Source organism: Syngnathus floridae, chromosome 13, assembly GCF_059516105.1.
Source record: "Syngnathus floridae isolate MCC-2025c chromosome 13, RoL_Sflo_1.0, whole genome shotgun sequence".
In the NCBI taxonomy this organism is placed as follows: Eukaryota; Metazoa; Chordata; class Actinopteri; order Syngnathiformes; family Syngnathidae; genus Syngnathus; species Syngnathus floridae.
Window position 1 is genome coordinate 5,278,961 of NC_142425.1, and position 27,970 is coordinate 5,306,930.

Consider the following 27,970-nt stretch of genomic DNA (forward strand, 5'->3'; position numbering starts at 1 on the left):
CTGCTCCCCCCCCGCAAAGTCAGGGGCAGCCAAAGTGTAAAAAGCTGGCTGCTAATGAAACAGATAAGACTGGGCTGGGATGCCAAAGGCAGCCTATAATAATGTCACACCAAAAAACAAAGCGCCAAGGAGTTAATTTAGTGCACATTGTGCATAGCCCGCGATCCGCATTTAGACTGAATTATGACTTGCTGAGTCGGCAAAAATGCAATTGTATTACAGCGGCGAGGCCTGAAAAACGTTTGGCTCCCAAATGGCCTCTGCTGTCAGTGTGTACATTACGTCCCCTTAAATAATCTTTTCTAATCATTGATTCGTAATGGAATGTCACGGTTTTTTTTATACCCTGACATAAATGAGAATAGAGGACAGCCAGCAGCTATATTTTCATGCTGTTACACAGTTGGCATTCCATTTGTGATTAAAAGTGAAACAAAAAATTCACAGAGAAGTTAGATTTCAATTAAACGGATGAAAGTAACCCTTTTTACTTTTATATCAAATAAGACCTTTGGCTCTTAACGTGCTTTGGATTTATTACATCGGAGAGGTCAAATCAAAATAAACTCAACGTGGCCCCCTGGCGTCTAAAGCGAGCAGCACATCAGGATAGCGAGTGACGTGTGAGTCACGTGACCGATTCGCATCCGTGCATTCCTACGATACGTCAGCGCGTTCGCCATATTGAATGTGTCAAATGTGTCCCCGAAACTCAGGGAACTTTAATTTTTGTAACTGTCAGGGGAATTACAGTATTCCCACTTTAACCAGCACCATTTCGGGGGATTAAAAGGCAATATAATTGAAACTTTTGGAGGGATTAAACTAGCTTCTAACCTGCACACGTTTTGGGGTTTAAATAGTTTTGATTTATGAGAAACATTTGGGAAACGCACTATGCAGATTTAGAAACACATTAGCCAGAAGGTGCAATTTGATGTGTGGTGACTTCAGTGTTTGAAACTTTGATGTTAGTCATAAAGAGCATGTCTTTGCACCTATGTGTTTGGGAGTGACATCCTTTGGTCACCATTTACAGGACAGCTATGAAGTGGAAATAGTTTCAACAGGCCTATGGTTTCGGATCAGAACCATGGATAGCAGCATTGACAAGACCAGGACCCACCTCAGGAAGCGTCTGGACCAGCTGGGCTACCGACACCATTTTGGAATTGACTCAGTGCCACTGGTTGCTAAACTCTTCAGGTGAGACGCTTGTTGATCTTCATCATCTCATTAGTTTGTTAGCCTTGTCAAAGTTACCAGTACTGGGACAGACAATGAACATTTTATTGTTCGGATCGTCGTAGAAAAAAAAACGGTATTATAGATCAATGAAAAAAATGCTGAATACTCAATAAATAACCCTGAAGTGGATATTCTGTATGGCTTGCAGCGATCTGGTGCATACCACAGTTAGCCTTCGCGATGCTAAGCTGTCAGTGGGGAAGCCTGAACGATACTATCACACATATGTCTCATCTGAGCCACCGTACAGGACAGTGCTGGCTCGTCAACTGGACTCGGGCGACCATCGTACAGGTCAGATGTTACCATATGGCATTGACAACTAAATCTACTGCCATGCAAAATAGACAGGCTAATAAAATCAGCATCAATGTTGCTGTGTTTCAGTAATGGATATTTGGACACACACAGTGAAGCAACACATGTAGAAAGACAAATGACAATACTCACCAGCATCTATTCTTTATCTTCTGCGCATAGAACTTCTATAACTTGTTTTTTGCGTTCAGGTGATAAAAACATCAGAATTTATTTGGTTGACCAGTCTACACAGACTGTTGATGTAAGACTGCCCCATCTTGGTGGTGATGAAGATTTATCTGGAAGGTTTGTTGTTTCATCAAGTATGGGTCATCCTCATATTTTCATAATCATATTTGTTATAGTTTTGGGAGATTTTGCAGGTAGGTGAATGGTGATTGGTACCTTGTCCAGGGTTTACTGTTGATGTCACTTTGATCACTTGTAGGCTGGTTGAACCACAGGAAGAGGTGTTCACACTCAAATCAGAGCTGGACTTCTCTCACGGGCACATCGAAGACATCACCAGACAAGTAAGCGAACGAGTGGCATCCACGGGTCTCATCCGGGCATCTCTACAAACGTGCGTGTGCCACAGTTGGCAGAGGCTCAGGAGGCCAAGCGGGCGCTGGAGCAGAAACTGGAGGAGTTGCGGCAGACACAGAGCGATGAGGCGGCCGAGCTGGCTTCCCGCAACGAGGAGGCGCATCGGGAGCTGGCGCGAAAGGATGGCACGGTGGCTCAGATGGTGGCGGTGAAGGAGCGTGTTCTCAACATGGCCTACAGGAAGCTGTCCGCCTCCAAGGATGTCATCTTGAGTCAGCAGGAAGTCATCCAGGACTTGGAGGGGAACCTTAGCAAAATAAAAGCAGTAGGTGATGGTTTAGAGCAGTGGTTCCCAAAGTGGGCGGTACCGCCCCCCTGGGGGCGGTGGAAAGATCTGGGGGGGCGGTGAGGACGAATGGGGCGGTAGGGGGGCGTTGAGGACGAAGGGGGCAGTAGGGGGCGGCAGTCCGAAGTCAGAAGTTGAAGGGGGCGGTAGGGGGTTCAAATCTGGGTTTAGACATTCATCTGGAGCTTGCATATCCTCTGGCCTCCTCGCACATTCCCAAAACATGCAAGTCTCTAAATTGTCCATCAGTGTGCACGGTCCTAGAATGCAGACAAACCATGAATGTTATAGGGTCCCGTACGCACATCCCCCAGCCACCAAAAAGTTTTCCTGGGTATACACCAGACAGATTTAACCTGCCTTTTTCTTGTGCTGTGCGACATCTTTTACCGGTCAGGAAGTTTGCGAGCAAAGTCGTCTTCGGGAGCAGCTGGCAGGGGCCAGAGGGCGCAATGAGCAACTGGAGGGACTGCTCACCTTCTTGGAGGCAGAGAAGAGCGCACTGCAGGAAAAAGTGGACAGGATCATGGCCAATGGTAACTTCTTAATGTACATTAGCAATATGGGAGAAATGGTGAGGCAAAAAGTATAAAAAAAATATATATTGAAAAAAGTTTTGTGTAATCAACGAGTTGACTGACATGCTGTGTGGTTCAGACCGAGACCTTGTGCTGGGCTTGGGCCGTGGCAAATCCAACATAGACGGCAGTGCCGAGCCCACGCGTGGCCTGGCCGTTGTCATCAAGAGCTTGGAGGAGGAGCGCGATCGTTACCGCCGTGAGGCCCACCGCTACAAAAGCCTCCTCAGAGTCACAGCACCCGCGGCAGCCACCGCCAGGGGAAACAAGGTGGTCTTGGCTGCCAACTTCCAAGGCGACTGCAAACGAGGCGATTGAACGCGCCTTTTCTTTCAACGCTGACAACACTTACCTCAAGGAAAAGCACTTTACGCCAAAAACCAACTTACGGATAGTCATAATTATGACCATTTAATTGAAAATAAATCCAAAGGCTGAATAATTACTCCTGAAAACTGATGAGTAGTTCCTCCTGAAATAGCCTTATGAACAAATACTGGCGACACCTACCGGTCAACTGAGTGACCTACATGACACGGCTCCACGTAATGACGCTTTCACTTTTCTAGGTAAACACCAGTTTTTGAACACATTCACGTTATAATTCTGGTAAAGATATTTTAGATCAATATTTTATACACTGATACAACAGACGTGTGTTTTATACAGAAAGTGAGAGCTGTCATAAGAATCTTTATTTGCAAAGTTCATGAACTAATCGGCGGCGGAGATAAATCCATATACAGGCACGGGTGGGCATGGAAAACACGCTTCATGATGAATTACTACTAATCCTGATGCGATTATGACAGGAAAAACAAAAAATGATGTTTGGCATTGTGTACACACGCGAGTGTTCACGATCACATGCAAAAAAGTGTTGTGATATAGATGAATTATATAATTTAAAATGTTGGCTATGGAAATAGTCTCTTTTTAAATACAAAAATAAACTGAACAATTTGTGACACTGAAAAGCGTTCACGTCGCACTGAAAAAAAAACCCAACAGTCCCTTCTTCAACAACCAAAACCGACGCACAACTTTCTGGTACTGTTCCTTTAAGGCCCGGCCTCACTAGCTTGCTTTCTCGCCTTCTCCATCTTGCACTTGCCAGTCACTTTGAAGAAAAAAAAAAAAAAGCATGAAGGTGTGGACAGGGACGGATGGGCGTCCCCTACAGGTCATCGCTCTCCACGAGGGATCCTGGAGGCAGAGGGCTGCAGTCGGGGAAAAACGCCGCCTTGACGTCCACGCCGCGCTCTGTCAGGGCGGCGTAGCGGCTGCTGGATGGTCGCAGCGGTTTGGCCTTACGTGCGCTCGCCGGGTGCTGCCACTGACCTGACCACACCCATGAAGATTGGAGGGGGGGGGGGGGGGGTGACAGATAGAGTCAGCACATTTCAGGACACAAGACAACAGCATATTAGGACTATTTTGACTTTTTAATTCAATTAAAACTTTCCCTTGTGATATTATGATTTGTTTCTAGAAGAATTATGATTAATATACTAATAATTCAGTTCCTTGTGAAATACAACTTTGTAAATTTTCCTACTTTAGAATTCAAACTTATGATGAATCCCTTGAACAACCTTGGTCTTGTTTGTGCTGTTTTTTGTTTGTTTCTCACCAAGCACGTCAAGGCGGGCGGTGCTGGAGACGATGCCCGCCTCGCTCTTGGCCGACACTGTGTACCAACCGGCGTCTTCCTTATAGGCAGGCTGGATGATCATGCACAGGTAGCCAGAGTTGTCCTGGTGCATACTGTCACCCCCCAAAAAAAACAGCAAACAACACAGACTTAGAGGAAATTTATTTGTTTATTTTTCTTTCCGGGGCGCCCGCTCACCTGATTCTGTCTGTGTTGTGTGTGAGTGATTCGTTCTCACGTTTCCAGAATATTTGCGGGTAGGGGACACCGCTGACGCGACATTCCAGGCGGACAGGGTGCCCCTCGGCCACAGTGGTGTTCTGGAGCTTCTCCGTGAACGACGGAGGTTTGTGCAGCTCTTTAGCTACACAGGCGACACGTAAAAGAAATCACATTAGTGCTGTTTCTTTTGGGTGTAATTCCACAGTTGACCACCAGATGACCACACTAATTTGATATTGTCCATTTGGCTAAGAAGATAGACAAATAATTCAGCCTAGTTTTGCTGAAGATTATGAACGTCGTATCCTCCCTCTTCAATCCTGCTTTTTATGCCTACAGAAAGCAAGCTTACCTGCAACGATGAGCTCGAGATTGAAAGAGTTTTGCCCGGCGCGGTTGCTGGCGATGCACGTATAGATGCCAGCGTCGCGGGCGCCCACGGGCTCTATGACCAACGAGTGAACGCCGTTCTCGCGCACCAGCATCTTGTGGGCTGAGTCAGGCCGGATGGTCTGACCATTGAGCTGCCACACCAGGTCTGGGGTGGGCAGCCCGCTCACCTGCAATCAAGACACCACTTTTGAGTCTGCATGTATCTTCTCGAGAGTGCAAAGGGTAGTGACTCATACATCATGATGCTATGAGAAAAACATTTCAAAACCAAATAAGAAGTAAAACTTTGGGTTTCAAACCAGCACGTATAAAAAAAAAAGAATTAAAGTCGTATTTAAAACATTTTCAAACCATTTAAAAACAGAAGCCTGCTAGCTTAATGTTAACATATCACGTGAAACACAGGCTATTGAAAATTAGCATTCTAAACCTGAGTGTGTGTGTGAGACTGACTGAGTTTCTGCCATCTGGAATTTTCTCTGGAAAGTTTTGGCAGCCTTGGCGCGGCGTGGAAATAAATAAATGTGTGCTATAAATAGCGCTGACATTCAGACACTGGGCTGGAATCACAGCAGGAAGACTTTGTGTTTTATTATCTTCTGACATTTTCCTAAAAAAATCCCTGAAGGCGAGACAGGGAGACCACATGCGAGTGGAAAATAAACAAAAACAAGTGAAAGAAACTAAGAATTACCCCAATAGTGCGAAGACTAGTTGACTCAAATAAGATTTTGTTTTTATGATTAAAATGTCTCACCTTGCAGTCCATGCGACACAGTCGTCCCTCCTGCACGATGAGGTCGCCGGGTGCCTGGAGGAAGTGCGGGCGAAAATGGCGCTCCTGGATGTTGTCGTTCTCGTCACCACTATCTCGGGAACGCGACCTTGGCCTAGATGTCGATGAAAAGAATCATTCAATGAATAAATAAATATTTTATTGACACAGAGCTGTATTCTCTATTATTTCTTTGGTTCATATTGTACTTTGAAATTTTACCTGATATACTTGATTTTATTTGATTTATTATTATGACTTCTTTCAACTTTTTAACTACATTTCTTCCTCATCTTCATTCTGTCACCAACCACTTTAGTGAAGAAGGAGGAAAGCAAAACAAACGTGCCCTCTCATTAGCACAACGGGTCCACAAAAGAAGTGTGACGCAAGCCCGCAAGCCGCTGCAGGCCCTGACACGTGTGTGTGCGTGTGTGTGTTTTGTCTCTCACCTGCGCATGTGTCCCGGTGTCGAGCGCTGGCTGCGACCTCGCTGGTTGACTGCCTGCACCATCATCCTGCCCGTGCAGCTCACCCGGCCCTTTGTGTAATACAAGCATAAGTCACCAGGAGGCGCTACTAGACAAACATCCACCCCGTTTATGATGGTGAGACACCAACCAGCAACTCCGTGACATAGGGAGAGCACGTTTTATTTATTTATATATTGATTGTAGGTTGTTTTCTTTTTAAGAAAGCGCACATTCACACCTCAGTCAAGTGTTGTCAGTGAACTTGACATGCTTGGTGTACGTCAAATACTGAGAATGTATGATTTAGTCATTTTGGCACCTCAGGGTTTCCGGCCATGATGGTGTAGTTGCCGTCGTCATCGAGGGAGGCGGCAGCCGTGTGCAACGTGCACGTGCCGTCGGCGGTGCGACCGATGCGGTAGTGCTCGCTGCGCTTGGAGATCTGCTTGCCATCTTTGAACCAGTACACCTGCAACATGCATCTCATCATGTACAGCCAACAAATGCTAATATGATACATGAGGAGTGTCTCTTCAATTTGTCAACGTCCAGGTGGAGTCACAAAAGGCTCACGCTCACCTTTGGTTTGGGGTCCCCATGCACCTTGCAGGTGAAGGTGACGGGCATGCCCTCAAACACTTTGTAGTGTTTGAGCTTGTTTTGAAAGGAGGGCGGGGCCCCGTTGCCGGGCACGTGTTCCTCGTCGTGCTGCACGTCGTCGTCCGACTCCTCGACGGGCGAGCGCTCTAACCGGAACTCAATCTCGCTGATCAGGCGCTGCTCGAAGCTGGACACTTTGTACTCCTGACACACACACACACGAGACAAACAAACAAACATATTAGTGCCATACTGATGTAGTGGCCGTGTACGGACCTCAAAATGCACCACAACTTCCCATCAAGCAAAGCGGTGAGCATGCTTGGCGCCAAAGAAGCAGGAAGGAAGGAAGGAAGGAAGGAAGGAAGGAAGGAAGGAAGGAAGGAAGGAAGGAAGGAAGGAAGGAAGGAAGGAAGGAAGGAAGGAAGGAAGCGACCCTCTTGACTTGAAACCCTACCCTGGCTAGAAATTCTATTTTGAACTTCCACTTTGACCCTACTGAATGCTTCCATTGAACGGTGTTGCCCCAAATGCACAAAATGGAGGCTGTGTGTGTGCCCTCTGAATTCACAAGACACACTCGGTGGAGGCGACACTCTCTGCATCAACATGCCACTTGAGGGAGGTTGCTGTTCTACTTTACAATGTTTATACTTTATACACGCTCGCACGCACACCCACTTGTCCAGAGTTCACACACCTCATCAATGGTCAGATTGAAAAGCACATGCGCGATCTGTTGTGCAAAAGTATTGGGCCACACACAGGAAGTGTATCTGGATGAAAACATCGAGGTGGAGCCTGTAAAACCACTTCAAGTATGCGATTACATAGTGTGCAAAAGTATTGGGACAGCTAGTGGAACTGGAAGAACATTGGGAAATTTACTCTGAAGAAGTTCAACAAATGGTATGCTGTTATGAATTGTGCGTATTTGGACAAGAACAGGAATGGAAAATATTTGGAGTGGAAAGGTCCTTTGGGGCCCCGACCTCTGTGTATGAATACCTGCGTGGTGGGCTCCTCCTCAGAGTCCTGCGCCTTTAAGACGGTGGCGACGTTGTCAGCGCCCAGCAGCCTGCGAGCCATCTTCTCCTCGTAGGTTAGCTTCTGCAAGCATGGATGCATGTCAGCGCGGGTTAGTGTGTGAGTAGCGCTGCGCACACACACACGCCTAGTTGAACACTGTTAGGAGCTGTGTGTTAAGGAGGCTTTGCAGATGGGGGGGGGCACACACCTGCTGCCCGTTGCTGACACGTTCTTCCTTAAAGCGCAACTTCCTCTCCAGGTCTTGAATAACAGCGTCCTTGGAGCCCTGAATGTCCGAGTCGGAAGCCATGCGAGGCGTGCGGGTGGCCGGCGACTTCTTGGGGAAGGCTTTGCTGCTCCAACACAAACACAAACGCTCTTTTTAAAATTCAAATACAAAAATGAATTCCACTAAATACAGACAAATAGATTTGTAGCAAACACTTTAAGTTGTAAAATTATATGTGATTATTTTATATAATTAAAATTATGCTTAAGCAAAGGATGAGTAGTTTTACTTTGACTTTTCTTAGTCCGAACATTCTATCTGCCCCCTTGCTGGTGTTTATCAGCCCTTGTCCAGCTCCGACATTCCTCAGTGGTCGTCTTATCTCTGATAGTCGAAAGCAGGAATGCCAAGATGAAGGGAGGGAAGTGAACTGATGAAAATTTACTGACATGTTGAATTTGGAGGGAAAAAAATAGTCCAAGGCATAATGTACACGAATGTACATTATTGCACCATCTCTTAGCATTTCTAGCTGCCACTTATAAAAAAAAAATAAAAGATAATTTCCAGCGAGTCAAACCAAGCCCCAGTTGCGACTGCATCACTAAAATTGGATTGGGGAACTCACACAGTGCCGTTTCCTTTGGGGAGGCCCAACGCGTTGACCGTGGGGTTAGCCGGCATGGTGGGCGTGGCCGGCAACATTGAGGACAGAAAGCTGGAAGCCGGGGACGGCGGGACGGAGGAAAAAGGCGAGGACGCGTCCGAGAAGACGGGGGACACGCACGCGGGCGGAGGAGGCGGCGGCGGGGGAGGAGGTGGCGGCGGTGGCAGAGGGAATTCCTGGGCGCCGCCCGACGGCGAAGGCAGGTTGGCGGACACAAAGAAGGGCGGCGGCGGTGGTGGGAAGGAGGGCGAGCCGGGCGAGTCCATGCCCTTGGAGAACGGCGGTGTGGTCATCTTGCTGAAGGCTTTATGTGAGCTGGGCGGGGAAAGGGGGGATGACAGGCTGGAGCCCGAGGAGCCTGAGGAATGGGCAGCGTACCCGCCACCGACCCCGCCGGGGTTCTGGGCGGCGATGAACTGCTTGGGCCGCGCATAGTTGAAGGTGCTGGCCTGCATGGCGGTGCTGCTCTCCAGCTCCTGGAAGGAGGGAGGAGGAGGGAGGGGCGGGGATGGCGAGTCGGATGGGAGCGCTTCCTGCGGCGGAGGCGGGACTTCCTGGTTGTGGAGTTGCCAGAGGGCGGCTTCCTGCTGCTCCAATAGAATCTGCTCCTGAAGCTGCTTCAGTTGCGATGCGTTCCTGCATTCAAACAACAACAATCAGAATTTTCTTTCACTTTCTTTTTTGTTGTTACCATAACAGGAGTCCGCCGGGTCACATTTTACAACGTCCTGTTTCCACAGAAGAAGAGGGGGAAGACTAAGCTCGTGTAAGGGGGGCACAGTATGGATTTGGGAAAAAATGATACAGAACAACATGGCTCATCTCACCCATTGCCACAAAAATAAACTAGATTAAAACAAAAAAAAGATGGAAATGTGCTGCTATCGCATCTTCTCAAGAGTACATTATTTCAACGAGTATCGGCAGCGGAAGCAAAATCACTTTGGATGGTTTTGACACTTCCACCTTGTTGTCATGTACGCGTTCGCTTCGATTGCAATCACATCCCACGGGTCAATCTCAACTACGCTGACGACCGCACCTCAGGAGAAACCACACAAAGGTTCGCCATCTGGGTGGCAAACACACACACAGACACACACACACACACACACACACACACACACACACACACACACACACACACACACACACACACACACACACACATACACACACTTCAGTATCAGCAGCGACACACGAGTGGCAAACAACAGGAAGCGCTGATGCGACACTTATCTCCTCTGTGCATTGTCAACACGTTTTGTGGACAGCGGTGGGCTGATAATATATCAGCACCATGCTGACTTTCCTTCATACAAGTCAGACATGGACCATGACATTAAACCGCCCAAATGTGATGAAAAATATAACTTTAGAATTGAACGACGTACTGTACATGGAGCCACTCTTTGCAGTTGTATTTGTCACTCTTTGCAGGGGATAAAGAATATATGCTTGTGGCTATTGATGCCTGTTGTGATGCCCTACTGTGTTGAAATCTGCATTGCTTAAAAAGGAAACACATGTTGTGTAGTTCTAGTTTTTGTTTATTTCTATTTTCCATGTTGGCGGTCATCATTAAAACTAGTCAAAGGAGCCAAAACGTGTGAATAGTTTTTTTTTTTTACTGTGAATTATTTCTAGTCTCTTTATTCTGTTTAATCGTGAATAACCAGCAAGACAAGCGACGGTTCCAACAGTCACTGAACACCCAAAAAAAAAATCCGCAAAAAACATGAATGTAGGTCAGTTTAAGGTTGGAACTTTGAAAGTGCCTGTTGAATCCAAGGCACATCCCAGAGGTAAAGATAATCTAAAGTCCCCCGAGGGGTGAGCTCAAGTGCCCCCCCACAATCTTTTCCAGATGTCCAACAATCACAATCACAAAATCATGCAACCCTGAAAATTATTTTCCCAACAATCCTACATCGTATTACTTTTTTTTTTTCAAATCACCACACGCTCGCGTCAGTCCAGCGTGGATAAGATGCATTTGCTCCTTGCATTCCCCAAAGAGGAAAAGAGTTCTTTTACTGGAATAGTTTGGCAGCTGGCGGGTGTTCTGCAGCAGCTTGATTTCCTTTTTTGGCTGTGCTCGACGGTGAACGTTCTAGCACCAGCAGAGAGGAAACTTTTTTCTCCTCTCCCAACGTTCCAGACCTTAAATAATCTATTCGTCCATCTATCCAAGAATACCACATTATGACTACCACATAACGCATCATATGTTAAAAGTATTAAAGTAAAACAATAATGCTGAAATATTGTCAAATTTAATAAATAAGATTTCATCCCCAGATCTGTGACTCAAGACAAAGCTGTCGTGTGTGACTATAATGTTCGCCGCTCCTCAAACATCCCGAGGCACGACCAAAAGAGGGAAGTGTTCCTCCGTCGCCTTGACAACGCAGCTGTGTTTGCGCTCTCGGGACGGGCAAGTGACTTTGAAGGCGCTGCCCTCTCCCTGCTCCTCATTCCAGTTGTGACACCGCATTTCAGTCTCGCTCTGCTTTCAGTATAAATAGCCACCGCCGCCGCTGCATGGCTGCAGCTGCATGGCCGCAGCTGGCTGCCTCACTTTACAAGCCAGCTGATGACAGGAAATGTTGGGGGGGGGGGGGGGGGGGGGGGGGGGAGGTGATAAGCATGCATGGCCGCTAATGAGGCCGTTCCTAAATGTTTGCAAACAAGGCCAGCCAGGCGAGACAAGCGCCACATTCAGGGGCCATAGGAAATGTGAGTGTTGACTAACAACAGACTCCTGAAGGTGAGTCAGGCGACACCAAAGTGCTACACCAGCTGATTCGGCCCTCAGACAAAAAACGCGTCATCATTTCTCAACACCGACAACCATCACATCCGTCAACATTGTGTGCGTCAGAAAAATAACAACAAATACATCCTTTTGTAGTGTTGCAAGCAATACAAAATATGATAACGTTATAAAAGAAAAAATATAGTTGATTGGTTCAAGGCCTAAAGAAGGGAATGAGCTGGGTGAATGAAAATACAATATCCACAAGCACATAATAAAATGAATACTAAAGGCTTCTAATATTTCATAACCCCCCCTTTAGCTAGCCCTGCTAAAGTTCCCAAATATGGTTCCTTGCCTCAATCCTGACCCCGAAAATAACTGCTGCAACTTTTACTTTTTTTTTTTTTAAAGGAAGGCTTATGTAATTAAGTCATAACTCAGTTAAAGAGGGAGTTCAAACCCTCACCGACAGCTTTGGCAACATTTCTGCTGATAGGAATGTTCTGGGACAATCCTGGCTGACCGTGGCCCCCCCCCACCCCCCCCCCCCCCCCAAAAAAAAACACGGGACACTCAACATGTCACACGTTTGTAAAGCAGCAAACAAAGTTGATTCCTCACTTTGCCTGCTTTTGTCAGCTGACTTGGAAAAGACTTTCTCCAACAAGGCCCATTTCCAAAGGACCCCCCCCCCCCCGTTCCCTTCAAACCCGCCTCCTGGCTCTGCGCAGCCTTTAATTGCACACACACACACACACACACACACACACACACACACACACACACACACACACACACACACACACACACACACACACACACACACACGCACAAAATAGAACCAGACTGTTTTCCTTTCAAAGGCAGCACAAGAGAGGCTTTTTCTTCCCTTGGCGTCTCACATTACACGTCCACCACTATCCTTCTGCCACTTCATCCATCCTCCTCCTCTCTCCCTCAATCACACAAGGAATGCCGGACGCATTCTTTTTCGGATCACAACGCAACAGCATCTCCATCAAATTGGATTAGCAGCAGCAGGAGGAGGTGAAGGAGAAAGACGCACTTCAAAGAGTTTGTCATGACAAGAAAAGCAAACAAAGCAGGACGCTACCTTAGTCTAATCCCAAACACACAAACTCAGGAAAACTATTCCAAAAGTCCAAATCAAGGCGCAGAGTCTGTCGAACAACTTGACCGGCAACTTTCAGTCCAAAGCAAATGCTTGAGATGCTTTTTACCTTTTGAGCGCTCGGCGTTCTTTCCGTGCAGGAGCGTGCAGACGTCTGCGGCCCTGTCAGGTAGCAGCGACCTATATAGGGAACGCTCGGCGGCCCAGACGCTGACAGACGCGCTCCGACTCCCTCCCTCACTTGCTGGCCCTCCCGCCCTTTGCATGAGTCAGGCTGTCTGCCAACAAGGGCCTCCTCCTCCCTTAGCCTTCACAGTAAAAGAACTTTCAGAGTAAAACAGCTTCCATGCCATGTCCTCCAGTCGCTTGACAAAGAGAGCAAATGCTTCAAGTTCTATCTACCTGTGGGAAGAAAAACAAATTGGGATCCAAAGCATACCACATCGCATCCTCCTCTATCACAACAGAGCAGAGGAGAGATTCTCCAATCACACACAGACATGTGAGTGTCACTGTCATAACAATTATAAATCAGTTAAAAGGGTCACTCCAATACAACAATACTATGGGGAATGACTCATTTCTATTTTGGGGTGTAATCCACCCACACGTTGAATGTGTTCCAGTCTGTTGATGAATCAGTGTGGATGGATGTCGATGGGAATGGGGGGCCAAGTGGATGTCGGTGTGAATGTGTATTGGGGCAGGGGGTCCGGGGTCAAAGTGACATGAGGCCAGGATCTCTGAGTCATTGTCATTGTTGACTCACTACAGTGGGCAAAGTGTAAAATATCCTCGATTAGCAGACGAGCAGCTAACATAACATACTAACAAGATGAGTTTCAGGGTCTATAAGGAGATCAAGACAAGGATTGATGCCTGAATTGAAACCAGGTTCGGTACAGATTGGAATATAAAGCAGGACCAGAATCTAAACTGAGATCAGATTTTAGACATGTATCATGATTAACATTCATAATCAGAATCGGTATATAGAATCAGAACCAGCATTAGAATCTGGTTGGCATTCAGATTGACATTAACAAATTAATGTCAGAATAAGGACCAGAATTAGAACCAGGATCAAATCCAGATTGTGATCAAGAGTGTCGCATTAAGATCAGAAGATGAGAAACAAAAAAGTTGTTGTCATCATTTCAGTTCAGTTCACTTGAGCGATTGCCTTGACTGATGTGTGTGTGTGTGTGTGTGTGTGTGTGTGTGTGTGTGTGTGTGTGTGTGTGTGTGTGTGTGTGTGTGGTGCTTCGTGTTCAGCAAACCGGAATGTTCTTTCCGGGGAACCACGGCGTCTGCTGTCTGCTGTTTAGTTTCCATTCTGTCAACTCACGAGTCCACTGAGGTCTTCTGTGACCCGCTTCCATCATTCTGTGCACCCCCCACCCCCTTAAACTGCTCCCCCTTCTCCGTCCTGTGAGTAAGGTCAGCTCCGACAGCTCTCTTCCTTTTTTGGAAACTTTCTCCATTCCATGCAGGTCATTCTCGCCTGAGTGGCCAATAGCGTGGCGAGTTGGCCTTGCGTCTCAGCCAATGGCAGGCCTTCCATGTCCATTTAAGGACTGCCCATCTCTCAACATAAGAGGCCATGATATGATTTTTCTCCATTCTCATTCTGCACCCCCCCCCCCCCCCCCCCTTTTTCAGGCCTCTTTCTCTTGTCTTCCTTTAGGAACGGGAGCCACTCTCACTTTTGCTGGCTGAAGAAACCACATCCCAAGCACACATGCTGCTGCTTTAGCATACAAAACCACAAACAACACCTCAGCGAGGAGCCATTGTTAAGACTTCATTAGAGAGTTCATTACTTCCACTTCCACAAACACGCTGTGAGTCATGGCAGAGATATTCCACCAATGCTTGGCGGCCAAAAACGCATCGGTAACACGACATCAACTCAGCTAATTGGTTCGTGTTTGCAAATGTTGCTATTTGCAAAGAGACAAATTAATCGGCACCATATATCAATGACATGTTTGAAGTTAATCCTTAAATAAAGTGAAGAATGAAGATCTATCAGATTTAAGGTTAAGAACTTAATCATCAAATGTAGGATCTGAAAACAGGCTCAAGATTGAGATCTGGATCACGTCAGAGTGAAGAGTCAAGACCTGAATTAAGAGTAAAATTAATATCCGAATCAGTGCAAGTTGCAGCATTAAAACTGCGACCAAAATCAGGATCAGAATCAGGATTACGATTCTGAGGAGAATTAGGATCAAGTTTTGAATCATAATTGAATAAATCAGGGTAAGCACACAAAATCAAGATTGAAGATTAGAATCAGAACCAGTTTCAAAAAAGCAACAAAATCAGGTTCAGTTTTATGCATTATTATTCATTTTTGTTAACCATAGTAACTTTGCTTCCGAGTCACGTAATCATGACCAATGTAATCAGACACTCGAACTTGAAGTCTGCAAATTCAAATGCTGAAACACGACTCTGCTGTAAATGCGCGTACAGGCGGCAGCTGGCATATTGTCATGGCAGCGGAATGCTTTTGTTTACGGGATTCCCCGCTTTCCTTTTTTAACCCTTTCACACCGCGATCAAGTCTCCCAGCGGCGCCTCCCTGGCGGCGGTTATGATTACGGTTCAGCACCCCCCCTCTCTTCCTACAAACAGGCGGCGGGGGCAGGTACTCACAGTTTGGGTTTGGGCTTGGTGGGAAGTGGCGGGGCGGGCGACAGCTTTCCAGGGGTGGGAGGTGAGTCTGATGGGACTCGGATAGCAGAATGGTCAGATCGCGGCGGAGGGGGAGGGGGTGGTGCGGGTACCGCAGGTAGAGACGGCGGAGAGGCAGGTTGGCCGTTGGGCATGCCGCTCATCTCCTCGGGCCTTCCCTCGGCCTCCGGGCGCCACAGCGCCACTTCCTGAGGCGGCATCTTGGGTGGCAGTTCCAGCAGGCTGATCTCAGTGGGCGGGGGCGGTGGGGGGAAGGACACCCCATCCAGTGCAGAATTATCTCCAGACATGCCGTTACTGGAGGAGGAGTCCTCGGCTCCTGAGGGGAAATAAACATCAGGGAGAATGGGAATATTTTATTTATCCCCCCCTCACTCTGGCTTTCATCTAAGTCAGTGTCTGTGTATCATCTCATCTCATCTCAAGCAGCCCCCACTCAAATTCAGGCACTTCCTGTTTAGTCAGTCCTCCCCCATCTGACTGTGTGATGCACTCACTTTGGCACGAAATGAACCCTAACATCAGGTACACTTGAGGTTTCAAAGGGGTGTAAAATTTCCCAAAGGTTCCAAAGTTTATGATCCCAATTCTGATCTCAGTCATGATCCCAATTTCATCTGGCCATGGTTCTAATGTTACTTTTAAACTTGATTCTGATTGTAATACTGATACTGCTCTCAATATGATACAGATTCTGATGTCAAGATTAATACTGATTCCAGTCCTAATTCCAATCTCAGTCTTGATCCTGAGTCCGATCCCAATTGAAATAAAATATTTGACACACCTGCTGTTACAGTTAGTTGGGCGGAACTGTTGACTGAACCATACGGGTTGGAGGCGGTGCAACAGAACAAGCCTCCGTCTTCCGGAAAGGCCTCGGCAATCACCAGGGTACAGATCTCATCTGAGGAAGAAAAAAAATAAACAGTATCATAATATTTAGAATATTAGACAACTGGAAGAAATGTAGTGTGGATACAAGTAATGTGTGCTGTGGGGGTCCCACAGGGATCATTGTTAGGTCATCTGATTTTCTCAATTTACATTCATTAACTTTGAAAACTAACAAAATATATTTTTCTGTAATCCTTCTTTCCCTCCTCTTTCCTTCCTTCCTTCCTTCCTTCCTTCCTTCCTTCCTTCCTTCCTTCCTTCCTTCCTTCCTTCCTTCCTTCCTTCCTTCCTTCCTTCCTTCCTTCCTTCCTTCCTTCCTTCCTTCCTTCCTTCCTTTTGTACCTGCCTAATACTGTTTGAGAATTGAGTTTAGTTTTTTAGTTTGACTCTGGTTAATCTCCCTTTTTTCCAAAGTGCAAATCTTTCACCGTGACTCTTTGGATCAGCTGCACCATTTGAACGTGCGGCGAGTAAACGTGGCCTCGGGGCTAAAGCAGTAAAGTGGAAACGAGACACCGACTCCAATGCTGACACGCTATCCGTTTGTAAATGAGACATGACAGACGCATGAGACGTACAAGTGGAGGACGGCAGTTTCTATGTCGTTTGCACACCGGTGAGTCAAAACAAGCGTCCGTGCAGGTGAGTCATAGTCTGAACAGCAAACACCTGAATTCTGAGTGTTTGCGTCATCTGACAACACCGTTGGAGATTGTGAAGTCAGAAAGATGATCATAGAACGTACCTGACTCCGCCGCGGATCGGGGCTCTTGTGTATTTTTCATACAGAGGAGAAAAAGAAAATCAATCATTTTGATTGGCCAGGTAGTAAGACACAGAGCAAATTTATATAACAATTGCTACGTTCTGATTATGCAAAAGATGATCTAATTTGATGATAGCACAAAATTATGATTAGCATTAGCTTTAAAAGCTAAAGTTACACACTTTTCTGGAGAATTCGAAAATCCGGGGAGTCCAGGATCTGCTCGCCTTGGCGGTACCACTTGACCTGGAGAGGCGGGCCCCCACGCACCCTGCACTCCAGAACCACCACCTGACCTTCGGAGGCCTGAGTGTCCTGCAGCATCTGAAAACAACGACAAAGCGTGTCTTTAAAAAGTAGATTCATTTTGACAAGTGAGAAAAATTTGGGTCACTTACTTTTGAGAATGTAGGCGGACCCGAGCCATCGCCGCCATACAGTGACGACACCGGGCTCTGCGTCTAAGGGGACCAAACGCAAACAAGAACATTTTGAGGACGTGGCTCCGAATTGTCGTATTGAAACACAGCACGCCTAGATGTTCACCCGTGGCGGAGGCTGCGACAGTGACTGGACCAGCGTGGTGCGATGAGGCAGCACCTCCGGAGTTTTGGGGGACGACGAGCGTATGGTCAGGGACATGGTCGTTGTTTTCTTCTGTAGTCTAAAAGACCATGTGAACCATGTTTACTTTTAAACTTGATGGCAAGGTCAGCAAATGATGAAGCATAAATAAAGACGTACACGGGCATGCTGCTGGCTGATCTGGACTTTGACGGCAAACTTTCTCCGTCCGAGTCTGAGGAAGACGCTCCTGAAACGAGATTTAGAACAAAGTTTGATTTGTGTTTTTATAGTTATTTACTCCATCTATTAAGCAAGCTACTCATGCCCAAATATGCTTTAAAGAATTTTAAAAAAGAGGAAGAATGGCGACACGCAAAATAAGGCGGTGACTGACCTTCAATGTAAACCTCAGCCGAGGTATTGTCCGCCCCGAGGCTGTTGGAGGCCACGCAGGTGTAGCGGCCCGTGTCGTCCTCAAAGGCCTCGGCAATCACCAGCGTGTGCAGATCGCCATCTCGCAAGATGTGGATGTCGGGGGAGTTGTGCAGCTCGCGACCCTCGCAGAACCACCTGCACGAGCAGGACATTTTAAGTGCACATTTAACTGTTAGTTTGGAATAAAAACATGTAAAAAAAAAAAAAAAAGAAAGAATAATCATTTATTTTGTGGTATAGAGGCCTCCTGGTCTAATAACGACTCATTCGCAGCCTTCACATAAACACACACACACACACACACACCTGCCCACGCCCGTCTGAGAGTCAAGTGGCGAACACTAGCCAAGGCCGAGGCCGGAACGCATTTACGGGAAGGAGGTTCGCCCTTTCCGCCCTGTTCCCTCTAACCTTACCTAAAGTTGATTTATGCTACAGAAGGTGGCGTTTGTGTTTGAGACCAAAATCTGGGTTATTTAAAGAGACGGGACACGCATAGCGGCATTCAGCAAGAATTGACACCTGACAGCGTGAGTCGGAGAAAGTGCCCATAGAGAATTAGTCAAATGGCGGCGGCAAGAGAGGAAAAAATGTGGAAATGATGATGACAGGTGGAGCAAAACCCGGCCGGGCGTGTTGCGCCGTCTTATCGCGACAGGAAGTGCTTAGACTTGGCCAACGCTCTCATTTTAGCACGTTAACACAATAGAGAGCAGACCTGTTAAGAGGAGGGATAGAAAGTACTTCAACAGGCGACATACCATGGAAAAAAATATTCCAATTTTTTTGGGGAACGTGATCGAGTGAGAATCATTCAAGAGAAACTAACAGCTCACTGCTAAAAAACTCACCTATTCGTGAGGAGATCTAATCGTCACAAAACATTGTTGACAGAAGACTAATAAGACAAGTAATATTGTGCAAAAGCACTCTGTCAATTTTGAGAATGCGACTAGCTAGTCGACAAAACTGATCAGGCCGAAGAGTCGTCCCAAAGCAGCCAACAATAACGTCCCGGATGAATCAACTTTAATGGTCCGGCATCATCGCACATAATTACTCAGCCAATGTCGGCGAGAAACAGATGTTATCGTTTATTTCCGTATGGCGTGCGGCAGTAAACCATCTACCCCCCCCCAAAAAAAAAGCCTCATTTGAAGAGGAAGGGAGGGTGCGTGAATGTAAAGGTGGAGATTCTTTTCTTGGCCTCGGTGTAGCCTTACCACCCATTTCCTCTGCACACAAATGCCATTCCCAGAGCTATTATTCAAGACATGTTGAGTGAAGGGTCATTCACCTCCACATTGGTGACACACACACCCAACATGTGTGCCATCCTGCTCATCCACCTTCCTGCCAACAAGCAGGCACACAGGCAACATACCAACCATTGAGGGACAAAAAAAAAGTTTGCCCTAACTGAAATACGTTTTCATGCACCGGCCGTCCGAGTGCGTGCAAAGAGCCACCTTGGCCTGCGTTCGCCCTGTTTTTAGTTTTTCCGCCGCTGACGGAAAATCTGCTGGAGCGGCTTTCTCGCGTTTCACCGCAAACCTTAAAAAGTGTCCCATGCCAGATGGTGGCGATGCGATCTGGACAGGAAGCGTGGGAGAACGATCACAAGCAAACACACGTCTCATAATTGATGTAGGATGCAAAAAAAAAGGGGGAGGCGAAGAGGACGTCCTTATACGTGTTTGTCTGTTGTGGCTCCAACGTTGCAAAGCTCGGCGAACGGCACGAGTTCAAGAAAAGTGCACTTGGACCCGCAGAGCTGCTCTTTAGACTTAATTACAAACTACAATAGAGACGTCCGAAGAGAGTGAGCACAAGAGAGCGTGTGAGAGAGACTCTTCTGATAGAAGGCAGATGATTATTCTGTTTTTCACGCAAAAGAACCCCAAAAATTCCAAAATCGACGCACATTCATTTTTAGGGTTCAACAGTTGGTATGGCAAGTCGTTATTAACCAGGCAAAAGACCTCGCCAGCACATCAAGACTTTCATAATAAAAGCTTACAGCTTAATGGTTTCATGTAATTGGACCACGGGGCGGCTTATTAACAATCGCAATCAATAAACAAGCACATTATAAGAATGCTTTTATTTTAAAGGGCTGATTTGTGACAGGATGTCCTTGTCCTGTTGTTGCTCTCGAGTTGTTAATAAAAGCTTGCATTGAGCAATACGCCTTGCCCTGTGTTGAACCCTTTTTACATAATATGAAAGAAAGTTCCAAGTGCCAAACGTTGGACAACAAAGGTTTAGAAATACTGCTTTGAATGTTGGACCATTCTGCTCTAGTCAGACTTTCTAGAATGAATTAATCACAACAAACAATGTTTGACTGTAAACAAGAAAATTACGTGCTAATGTGAGGTCCAACATTCTAAAAAAAAAAGTAGTCAACATAGCATTAACATATGTCTTTACTCCATGGTCTGTCTTGTCAAAGAGATAATGCAGATCCTTTTTACTTTTCAAACCAGCTTCGGCACCTTTTGATCACACATGACAAGCAAATGGCGGCTAACATGCTAAGCTAATGTAGCAGTCTACCATCTTTAGTCATCAAACAGATGGATTCGAATGTACCAAACTTGTGACAACAGATCCAAAACTGTCATTTGTTTCCAAAACCTAGCTCAAATACCAACAAAGAAGGAAACATTTGTGTCTCTGATCTTGAAAGTAATTCATCACAGATTTTTCCGCACTGTCTGTAATTATTGTAATAGGGACAATCGCAACTTGTGCGTCAAAGCGGAGGCCGGCCAGAGATGATAAACGCAGGAATGCGGCACAGTAAAACAGCAGAAGACATTTCATGACAGACGGGATGCATGCAGCGAAGGGTCAGGCGGAATATTCTGGACTCGGTGGACAGCTGGGGTATGACGAGGATAGAAAGGCCCTAAATCGGAGTTGGCGACCGAGACTTGACGATTCACGCATTATTCATGGGGAAATTCAAGGAGTGAACCAATAATCCTAACAATCTGGCAAAAATAATAAATCGTTAGTCTGTAATTTAAAAGTCTAACGTCAAGGTGTACTCGGCTACAATGTATGTGTGTGAGCGTTACACACACACAACTAAAATAGAGAGAGAGACGTGCAACAGCTGATCTACACATAAGCACACGCTTGTCACCAAATAAACAGACATTTAACTTGCGAACTTGGATTTAATAAGCAAATTTAATGTTTGCCTTTAAACATGAAAACAGGTCTTAGTGTTTCATTCAAGCCAAACATGATTGTTTCTCATTCCATCATTCACCTGAATGGCAATGATGCCTTTTTATTATTGAAGGTGCCAATACATAATCAATATGTCTAATCAAATACTCACAAATGTGAAATATTGTGCTGAGCCGTGCAGTGCCGCTCCCTGTTCTTGTCGTCAACTTCACAGCCTCGCAACCACACATACACAAACACACACAAACACATTGAGAGTGACACATGCCCGGATTTACTGGGTGAGGAGGGCGGGCGTGGGAGACCCCCCACCCCGACCCGCCTCACCCCGAGTCGCCAAATTCCACACCAGATGAATGAAGGGTTGCCAGAATAGACATGAACAAAATCAAAGGGAATCTTTCCAATTTTGGAAATTGGTCTGGAGGGGGAAAATGCCTTGGATTTGGTGTTCACGAGCCAGCAAAATCTTGTGAGACATTAAATTTGTTAACCATGAGTATGTTTGCTTCTTTTTGGATGAACCATTTGGTGCACTTGAGCTGATGCGAGCTGAAGCAATGTAAAATAAGATATAAAATCAAAATTAAAATGATTTACAACACAAAAGTACTGAAATGGAAGAAACTGAATGTTCAATGAATTCATAAATATTTTTAAAAAAATAAATAAAATATTTGACAAATATTCCAAATATATGCAATTATACAAATCTAAATGCATCCATCCATTTTGTTCCACTTATCAGTTTGCAACAGCCTAAAAAAACAGGGAATCCCATCCTTCCTCCTCATCTGTCCTGCAAATTTGTCAAATCCCGCATGGCATAAGGAGACAGTCCTCTTAAGGATGCCACCGAAATAGCTGCAGGCCAGGATCAGGCCCCATCTAAAGCGACCACTTTGGAGGGGCGGCACCTGGCAACGGGAGGACAGATGGCTGCAGCCTTGTTGCTTCTGCACACGCACGAGCACTCGAGCAGAGAGTGATCCCAAAAGCCCGTCTAAAAGTGAATTTTCCTCCGTCAGCACGCAGAAAATAGTTTTGGTGGTTAGTGTGCTGCTCTCTTGCTCGCTTTCTGTCTGCAGAGGATTACGTCCATTCACACACAACTGCTAGGGGGGTGGGGGGGCGTCTATTTTGCTCAAGGGAGACCCCCCAGAGTGAGATTATTTGTGGAACTTGTTACTAGGAGGGGCCACACTTCATCTGTGAAGCTGTGTAGCAACTTGAGCGGCTAAAAATAAGACAGGCGGCAAAGGTCATTGTATTGATTGAATACAAGCCGGACGGCAGTCAACATGTTAGTCCCAAGACTTCGCATACGAATTCGGTGGAAGCCATCTTACAAATGTTTCCGGACCCATTCCCGACCGGGATCAACAGTTGGCCGAAAAGCAGCGGGCCTGCTCCAATTTACCGCTCCGCTTGGGCAAACACAATCAATTTGTTGGACGTTCGGACGGTTTCCGTGACCGCGCTCATCCATCTTGTTGACATAGAGCGCCTGCAGCTGGCTGAAGGCGCCCGCATGCTAACGTCCTGGGAAACGATAATCAAACAGCGAATCGATTTGTGGTCACGGTGATGCGGGGACTTGGAGGACCCTCTGAGAACGTTCTTTTTGTATTTAATGCAACTTCGGACTGTCAATGTGGAGCGTTTAAACAACTGCACTTCTGCCTCATCTGCTCATAAAACATGCACAGACCCGACATTTGTTTTTTTACGACTGTATTAAAGATGTCGAGACACAAAAGACAAAATGAATGCAGCTCCACATCAAACGCTGCCTCCTGGCACATCCAGGAAAAGACTCCAAGAAGCCAACAAAGGGCCCATTACTGTAAGCCGAATGGACGTCAAGTTACGGAACAGGTGAGGGCGAGCAGATGCGAAGCCGAGTCGAGCCAAGCCGAGATAACGCAACAGTACAAAATCCATGACGTCACGCTGGCCAAGTTCCCAAGATTTCTGTGGCCCTCTCCGCGCTTCAACTGTCATGTGGCTTCCAGCGAGTGGTTGCTGGACGCATTAAAGGCTCAGACTTGCTTTTCATTATGTTTTGTCATCCCGCGGTCACAATTAGCGCTCACAAAGGCTTCTTTCAAGTTTACGAGGCTCAGCCTCAAAGTGTTTCGTGTCACTATGATGCCCACGATCGGATTGTTGTCAAGCGACGGATTAGAGGGGATTCTGGGATAGTATGCAACAACAACCTCATGGGTTGGAGGAGGGGGTGTAGAAGTCTCACCTTGTTGGGTGAAACTTCACACCCTGTCTCCAGGCGACCTTGGGGGGGACCGCTGTTGACATGCCAGCGAGAAATAGCAATGGGTGAGCATCTGAACAATTTTTTTTTTTTTTACTCCCGATATCTTTACACACATCAGTTATCGTGATGGTGAGACGCAAACAATACGTCAAAGTGACAGGCTCGCATCCTCTTGCGAAATCTCGCCGGATTCTCCACCCGTGCAAACTGACAAAAGCGAAAGCAATCACAACGACCCCTCATGATAATTTACTCATATGCAGTATTTCGTTTGAAATAAACAGTTATCGGAATAGTTTTCTGCCAAATATCTAAATCCAGATCAGTCTGGCCCTAATTAAAAACTGTCTCCCATGGAAGCGCCCACTCACTACTTGGACGTCAAAGGCAAAATGACATCAGGGAGTGCTCTGATTTCCTCTTTTTATAAAGGAACAAATTTCTCGTGTTTCCTCCTGCAGACATGAGGAGGAGTTCAAGTGAAGTCTCGCAGTCGTTAAAAGAGTCAGCATTACAAAGGGGCTGCGTCATGAGTCAGCAGCCGGTCACCTGCTATGACTTCATTCGACTTGTTCCACTTCTCACTGCTTGGGGCCATCTGCTCGTACAGTAACAACACATGGCGCTTGTCTGCGTGAAAGCAAATGTGGGGATGAAGAAATAAACGAGTCTTTTTGTTTTCAAAAGCTAATTAAAGCCACTGACGCGCAGCATCGTTTAGGGATCGAGCACCAGTGGCATTTCTCGGAAGCAATTGTTCAAAAGGTCATTCTCGCTTCGATGGGGAGTCGAGGCCGAGTTGATGACGGATTCCCTTCACCAGAGTGCACTACAATTGAGCAAACTGGATTTTCTAGATATTATTGAAGGTATTCTTGACTCTAGCAAAAGGAGACAAACTGTGGCCGACAAAATGAAGGCTGAAATCCGAAGTGCCTCTTTAGAAACTTCTTTCATACAAGAAAAGTGAGATAAAATCACCCAGAAGATATCAATTGTTGAAAGAAATTGCATCAGACACACGAACTCATAGTAATATGCTGCTCTCTAGCGGTCACTGTACAGACGTGCAGTCCAATTGACAGCTGAGCTCTCGAGAGAAAAATAGTGTGTGGGAGTGTTTGCGTGTGTGTATGTTTGACACGTCTGGAAAAAAGACCAAAGTGTATTTTTAGCATGCTGTGAATACCTAAGTTGTTTTTGTTAAGTGAATGGTTTTACTTGTATTAGTGTGTGTGTCCTCTCAAATGGAATAATATCCAGACATAAATTAGACGTGTCCCTGCCTCAACTGGATCTGGTACTGACATTACTGTACTGTGTTATAGAGAAAGTGAAAGTCAAGCGAGCCCGTGGACACGAGCACTTTTTGGCTGGGCCTTATCGAGAGTACAGCGATCAGTCTGGACTGTGTCACTGATACCTGCACATTTGCTTGGCTGCTGTCAAGACAGTCTGCGAACGCTCACTAGCACATTCTGATGTCACTAAATTGGGAGGTCAATGGGTACACCTGCAAATTTAACAAAATAATAATATAATAATGTATTCTTGTATTTGTTTGGCACTGGCAGACTTTCATAGAGTTGAATTATACAACTTGCCAAATAATGACGCCACACTTACAATACACCGTACTGTTTTGCTTTCTGCCAAATAATGAACACGCATGTGGCTGTATTGCTTTACTTCATGCCAAATAGTGAAGCCACATTCAACCACTTGCCAAATACTGCCCCCCCCCCCAAACAGCGAAGTCACATTCAACTGCTTGCCAAATAGTGGGGAACTGTCAACACAACGAGCGCAATCAGCGCTTTCACACAGAAGCTGATGTTGGCCACAGCTCACACCCAGACACTCACGCAGAGAATCGTATTATCCTTGCCAAATAGTAAACTAAACTGGTGTGTGTTTACCTGATGAGTGGCGGCGGGGTTCCGCTGACTCTGCATTCCAGACGAATGGGGCTGCCCTCGGCCACCTCCTGACTCTTCAACTTCTGCACAAAGCACGGCGGTGACAAAGGTCCCGATGCGGACGGGGCCGTCCCAGCGTGTTGGCGCTCGGGAGCGGCCGGCGCTCCCTCCGGAGGGCCCGCTTGCTGCATCTCCTCTGTTTGGCAAGAGGCGGCGGGCACGGCTTGAGCCCCCCGAGGGCCCGGCCGCTGGTTCCCAGGTGACAGATATCCACTATCCGGGCTTGAAGACTCCGCTTCCGCCCCGTGCTCTTGCTGAGAGGAACCTTTAAAGATGGAAGACAGCTCCTCAATGAAGGTCGCGGCGCGGCTGCAGAACTCCGAGGCCGAAGACATGCGGTCGTTAAACTCCAAGCTTTCGTGGAGTAGCCGAGGTTTATCCTGCTTGTAAACCGGTGGGCCCGTCTTGAGCCGGCCCACCTTCTCAGATGAGGACACATCAGTCTGACTAAGAGGTGGGCTGGTGTCATCCGTGCTAGAGGCTTTAGCTTCCTGGACAACTTGACTGTCCTGCGAGGGGGTTTGTTGATGGTCCAGGTGCTGATCCTCCACTGTTTCCTCAAAAGCCTCCCTGGCCAGGTCCAGGCTGCGGTTGATCTCATCGGCGCTCAGGAAGGCGGTGAGGTCGGCGAAGTCTCCGTCGCCAGTGTCCAGGTCAGCCGGGAGGGCGGCATCCCCCTCCAGGGTGGCGGCTACACCTTCCACAGAGTCTTTGAGCAACACAGAGATTGGGAGTAGTGGCTGGTTCCAACTCCCGTCCTGCATCCTGCAAAACACCAAACCAGACGTTTGGTTCCGTGATTTATCGACCAGTACCGTACTGTCTTTATACATGAAGACTTAAAACATGGCCCAGGCCTATATATATTTCACAGAGCCTTTTTGGCAACCTTTTGAACGTGTGGGGTGTTACGAAACAACCGTGTACGTATCGCTACGTGCTCGGGTGCCTGGTGGCGTCCCGAGGAGCAGCTGCTTTTATTTTTAAACCCGCCGGGGCCGTGCCGCAGGCACCTCGACGCCCGCCCGGACGATGGGCCAAGCCAGAGGAAGGGGGCAGGGCTGACGGTGAACATCCCATGAAAGATAAAGTGTGGAGCATGTTTATGAAGGCAGAATGCAAAGTCAGCAGCCACAAGGTGGAGGACAGCATTAAATTTGAATGCGGAAACTTTCACACGACACCACACGAAGCCTGCCAGGCCTTTGGTGAACGATATTAAATGGGATCAATTTGTTTTGCGCAGGAGAAGAAAACATTCCATGGAAATTTATCACAATTTAAAAGGAAGGGATAATACACAAACATAATTTTGTCATATTTTTCATTCTTTAGTAATCAGCAGAAGAACATGGGTGGGCTAGGTTACGCTAATATTTTTTTACTTTTGTGACACGTTGTCATTTATGACATTGACATGTTACAAACCAATTTGATTTGCATTTTCTGTCCCCTCAATCTAAAAAAAAAGGAATAAAAAGATGTCAACTAAAAGTTTTGTCCCATTCACTGATTAATCGCCAGGTTAATCGACTATTAAAATAATCGTTAGCAGCAGTCTTACAGCACATTTTAAAAAACACAACTGAATAGTAGCCACATCTGTGCCAATGCTGTGACTGCTAGTTTTCTCCCACCCCATACCTGACACTAAATACTAAATAATTCCTGATCAAAATGTGAAATAATAATCCCAACAGAACACACACTCGCCTTCAAGTGAGCTTCTTGTCCAAACTTCCTTCTTTTCTTGTGTTTTGGCCTTCCAGTTTCGCCTCGGGAATGAGCCCAAAAAGGAAAAAGCGGCCTTTCTTTATTGGTCCGTACGGCAGCTCGCGGGACCACCTCTCGTGTTCAGGGTCCGATGTGCCTCTGCGGTCCCCGGTGTGTGTGTGGTGATGGTGGGAGGTAGGGGGGCTAAATTTGGCTCTCCCCCGACTCGGGTTTCACAGCCGGGCTACTGGCAAGGAGGGAAGTGACATTAAGGTATTGCACCTAATGGATGATTGCTATGTGTCACACAAACAAACATAACTTGTGTGCTTGCATCTGTGGACAAGCGAGTGCACAATTAAAGTGACGACAAGATCCGTGATGTCACAGTGTCGGTGTCATGGTTACGTTCTCTGTTTAGTATCAAGCCATACGCTCCACTGTGTTTCATCTGTAAATGGACATGGGGGGACTTTAG

The 27,970-nt window shown here is 46.6% G+C and overlaps 2 protein-coding genes and 1 long non-coding RNA gene across 8 annotated transcripts; 1 reads left to right on the forward strand and 2 right to left on the reverse strand.

The window, feature by feature from the left end:
* The first annotated feature begins 684 nt into the window (after positions 1 to 684).
* LOC148388276 (centrosomal protein of 135 kDa-like) lies at positions 685 to 3,460 on the forward strand. 4 transcript variants are annotated; one of them, XM_088393555.1, is made up of 7 exons: positions 685 to 1,206; positions 1,397 to 1,542; positions 1,758 to 1,854; positions 1,997 to 2,081; positions 2,147 to 2,419; positions 2,842 to 3,014; positions 3,098 to 3,207. In XM_088393555.1, the coding sequence occupies exons 1-6, from the start codon at positions 1,001 to 1,003 to the stop codon at positions 2,986 to 2,988; spliced, it is 954 nt and encodes a 317-aa protein (XP_088249681.1). In that variant the 5' UTR covers positions 685 to 1,000; the 3' UTR covers positions 2,989 to 3,014; positions 3,098 to 3,207. The 4 variants fall into 4 exon arrangements, with proteins under 4 accessions (XP_088249681.1, XP_088249679.1, XP_088249680.1 ...); XM_088393553.1 differs by having other exon boundaries at positions 687 to 1,206; positions 2,838 to 3,014; positions 3,098 to 3,287; XM_088393554.1 differs by having other exon boundaries at positions 687 to 1,206; positions 2,842 to 2,976; positions 3,098 to 3,287.
* On the reverse strand, positions 1,152 to 3,059 carry LOC148388277 (uncharacterized). Its single transcript, XR_015862003.1, has 3 exons — positions 2,801 to 3,059; positions 1,699 to 2,700; positions 1,152 to 1,268 (listed from the first exon to the last, which is right to left on the reverse strand). It is a non-coding gene; the product is annotated as an uncharacterized LOC148388277 (long non-coding RNA).
* A 231-nt stretch (positions 3,461 to 3,691) lies between the features above and the next one.
* palld (palladin, cytoskeletal associated protein) lies at positions 3,692 to 27,895 on the reverse strand. Of its 3 annotated transcripts, XM_088393547.1 has the most exons (21): positions 27,493 to 27,895; positions 25,720 to 26,544; positions 18,281 to 18,456; positions 18,064 to 18,133; positions 17,866 to 17,983; positions 17,718 to 17,780; positions 17,502 to 17,643; positions 17,299 to 17,322; positions 16,444 to 16,563; positions 15,618 to 15,975; positions 9,022 to 9,696; positions 8,373 to 8,517; positions 8,144 to 8,245; positions 7,115 to 7,339; positions 6,855 to 7,004; positions 6,515 to 6,603; positions 6,045 to 6,177; positions 5,247 to 5,454; positions 4,871 to 5,036; positions 4,652 to 4,785; positions 3,692 to 4,359 (listed from the first exon to the last, which is right to left on the reverse strand). In XM_088393547.1, exons 2-21 carry the CDS (start codon positions 26,541 to 26,543, stop codon positions 4,196 to 4,198), a joined length of 4,086 nt encoding a protein of 1,361 aa, XP_088249673.1. In that variant the 5' UTR covers position 26,544; positions 27,493 to 27,895; the 3' UTR covers positions 3,692 to 4,195. The 3 variants fall into 3 exon arrangements, with proteins under 3 accessions (XP_088249673.1, XP_088249672.1, XP_088249674.1); XM_088393546.1 differs by lacking the exon at positions 27,493 to 27,895 and having other exon boundaries at positions 25,720 to 26,558; XM_088393548.1 differs by lacking the exons at positions 8,144 to 8,245; positions 27,493 to 27,895 and having other exon boundaries at positions 25,720 to 26,558.
* Positions 27,896 to 27,970: the final 75 nt, after the last annotated feature.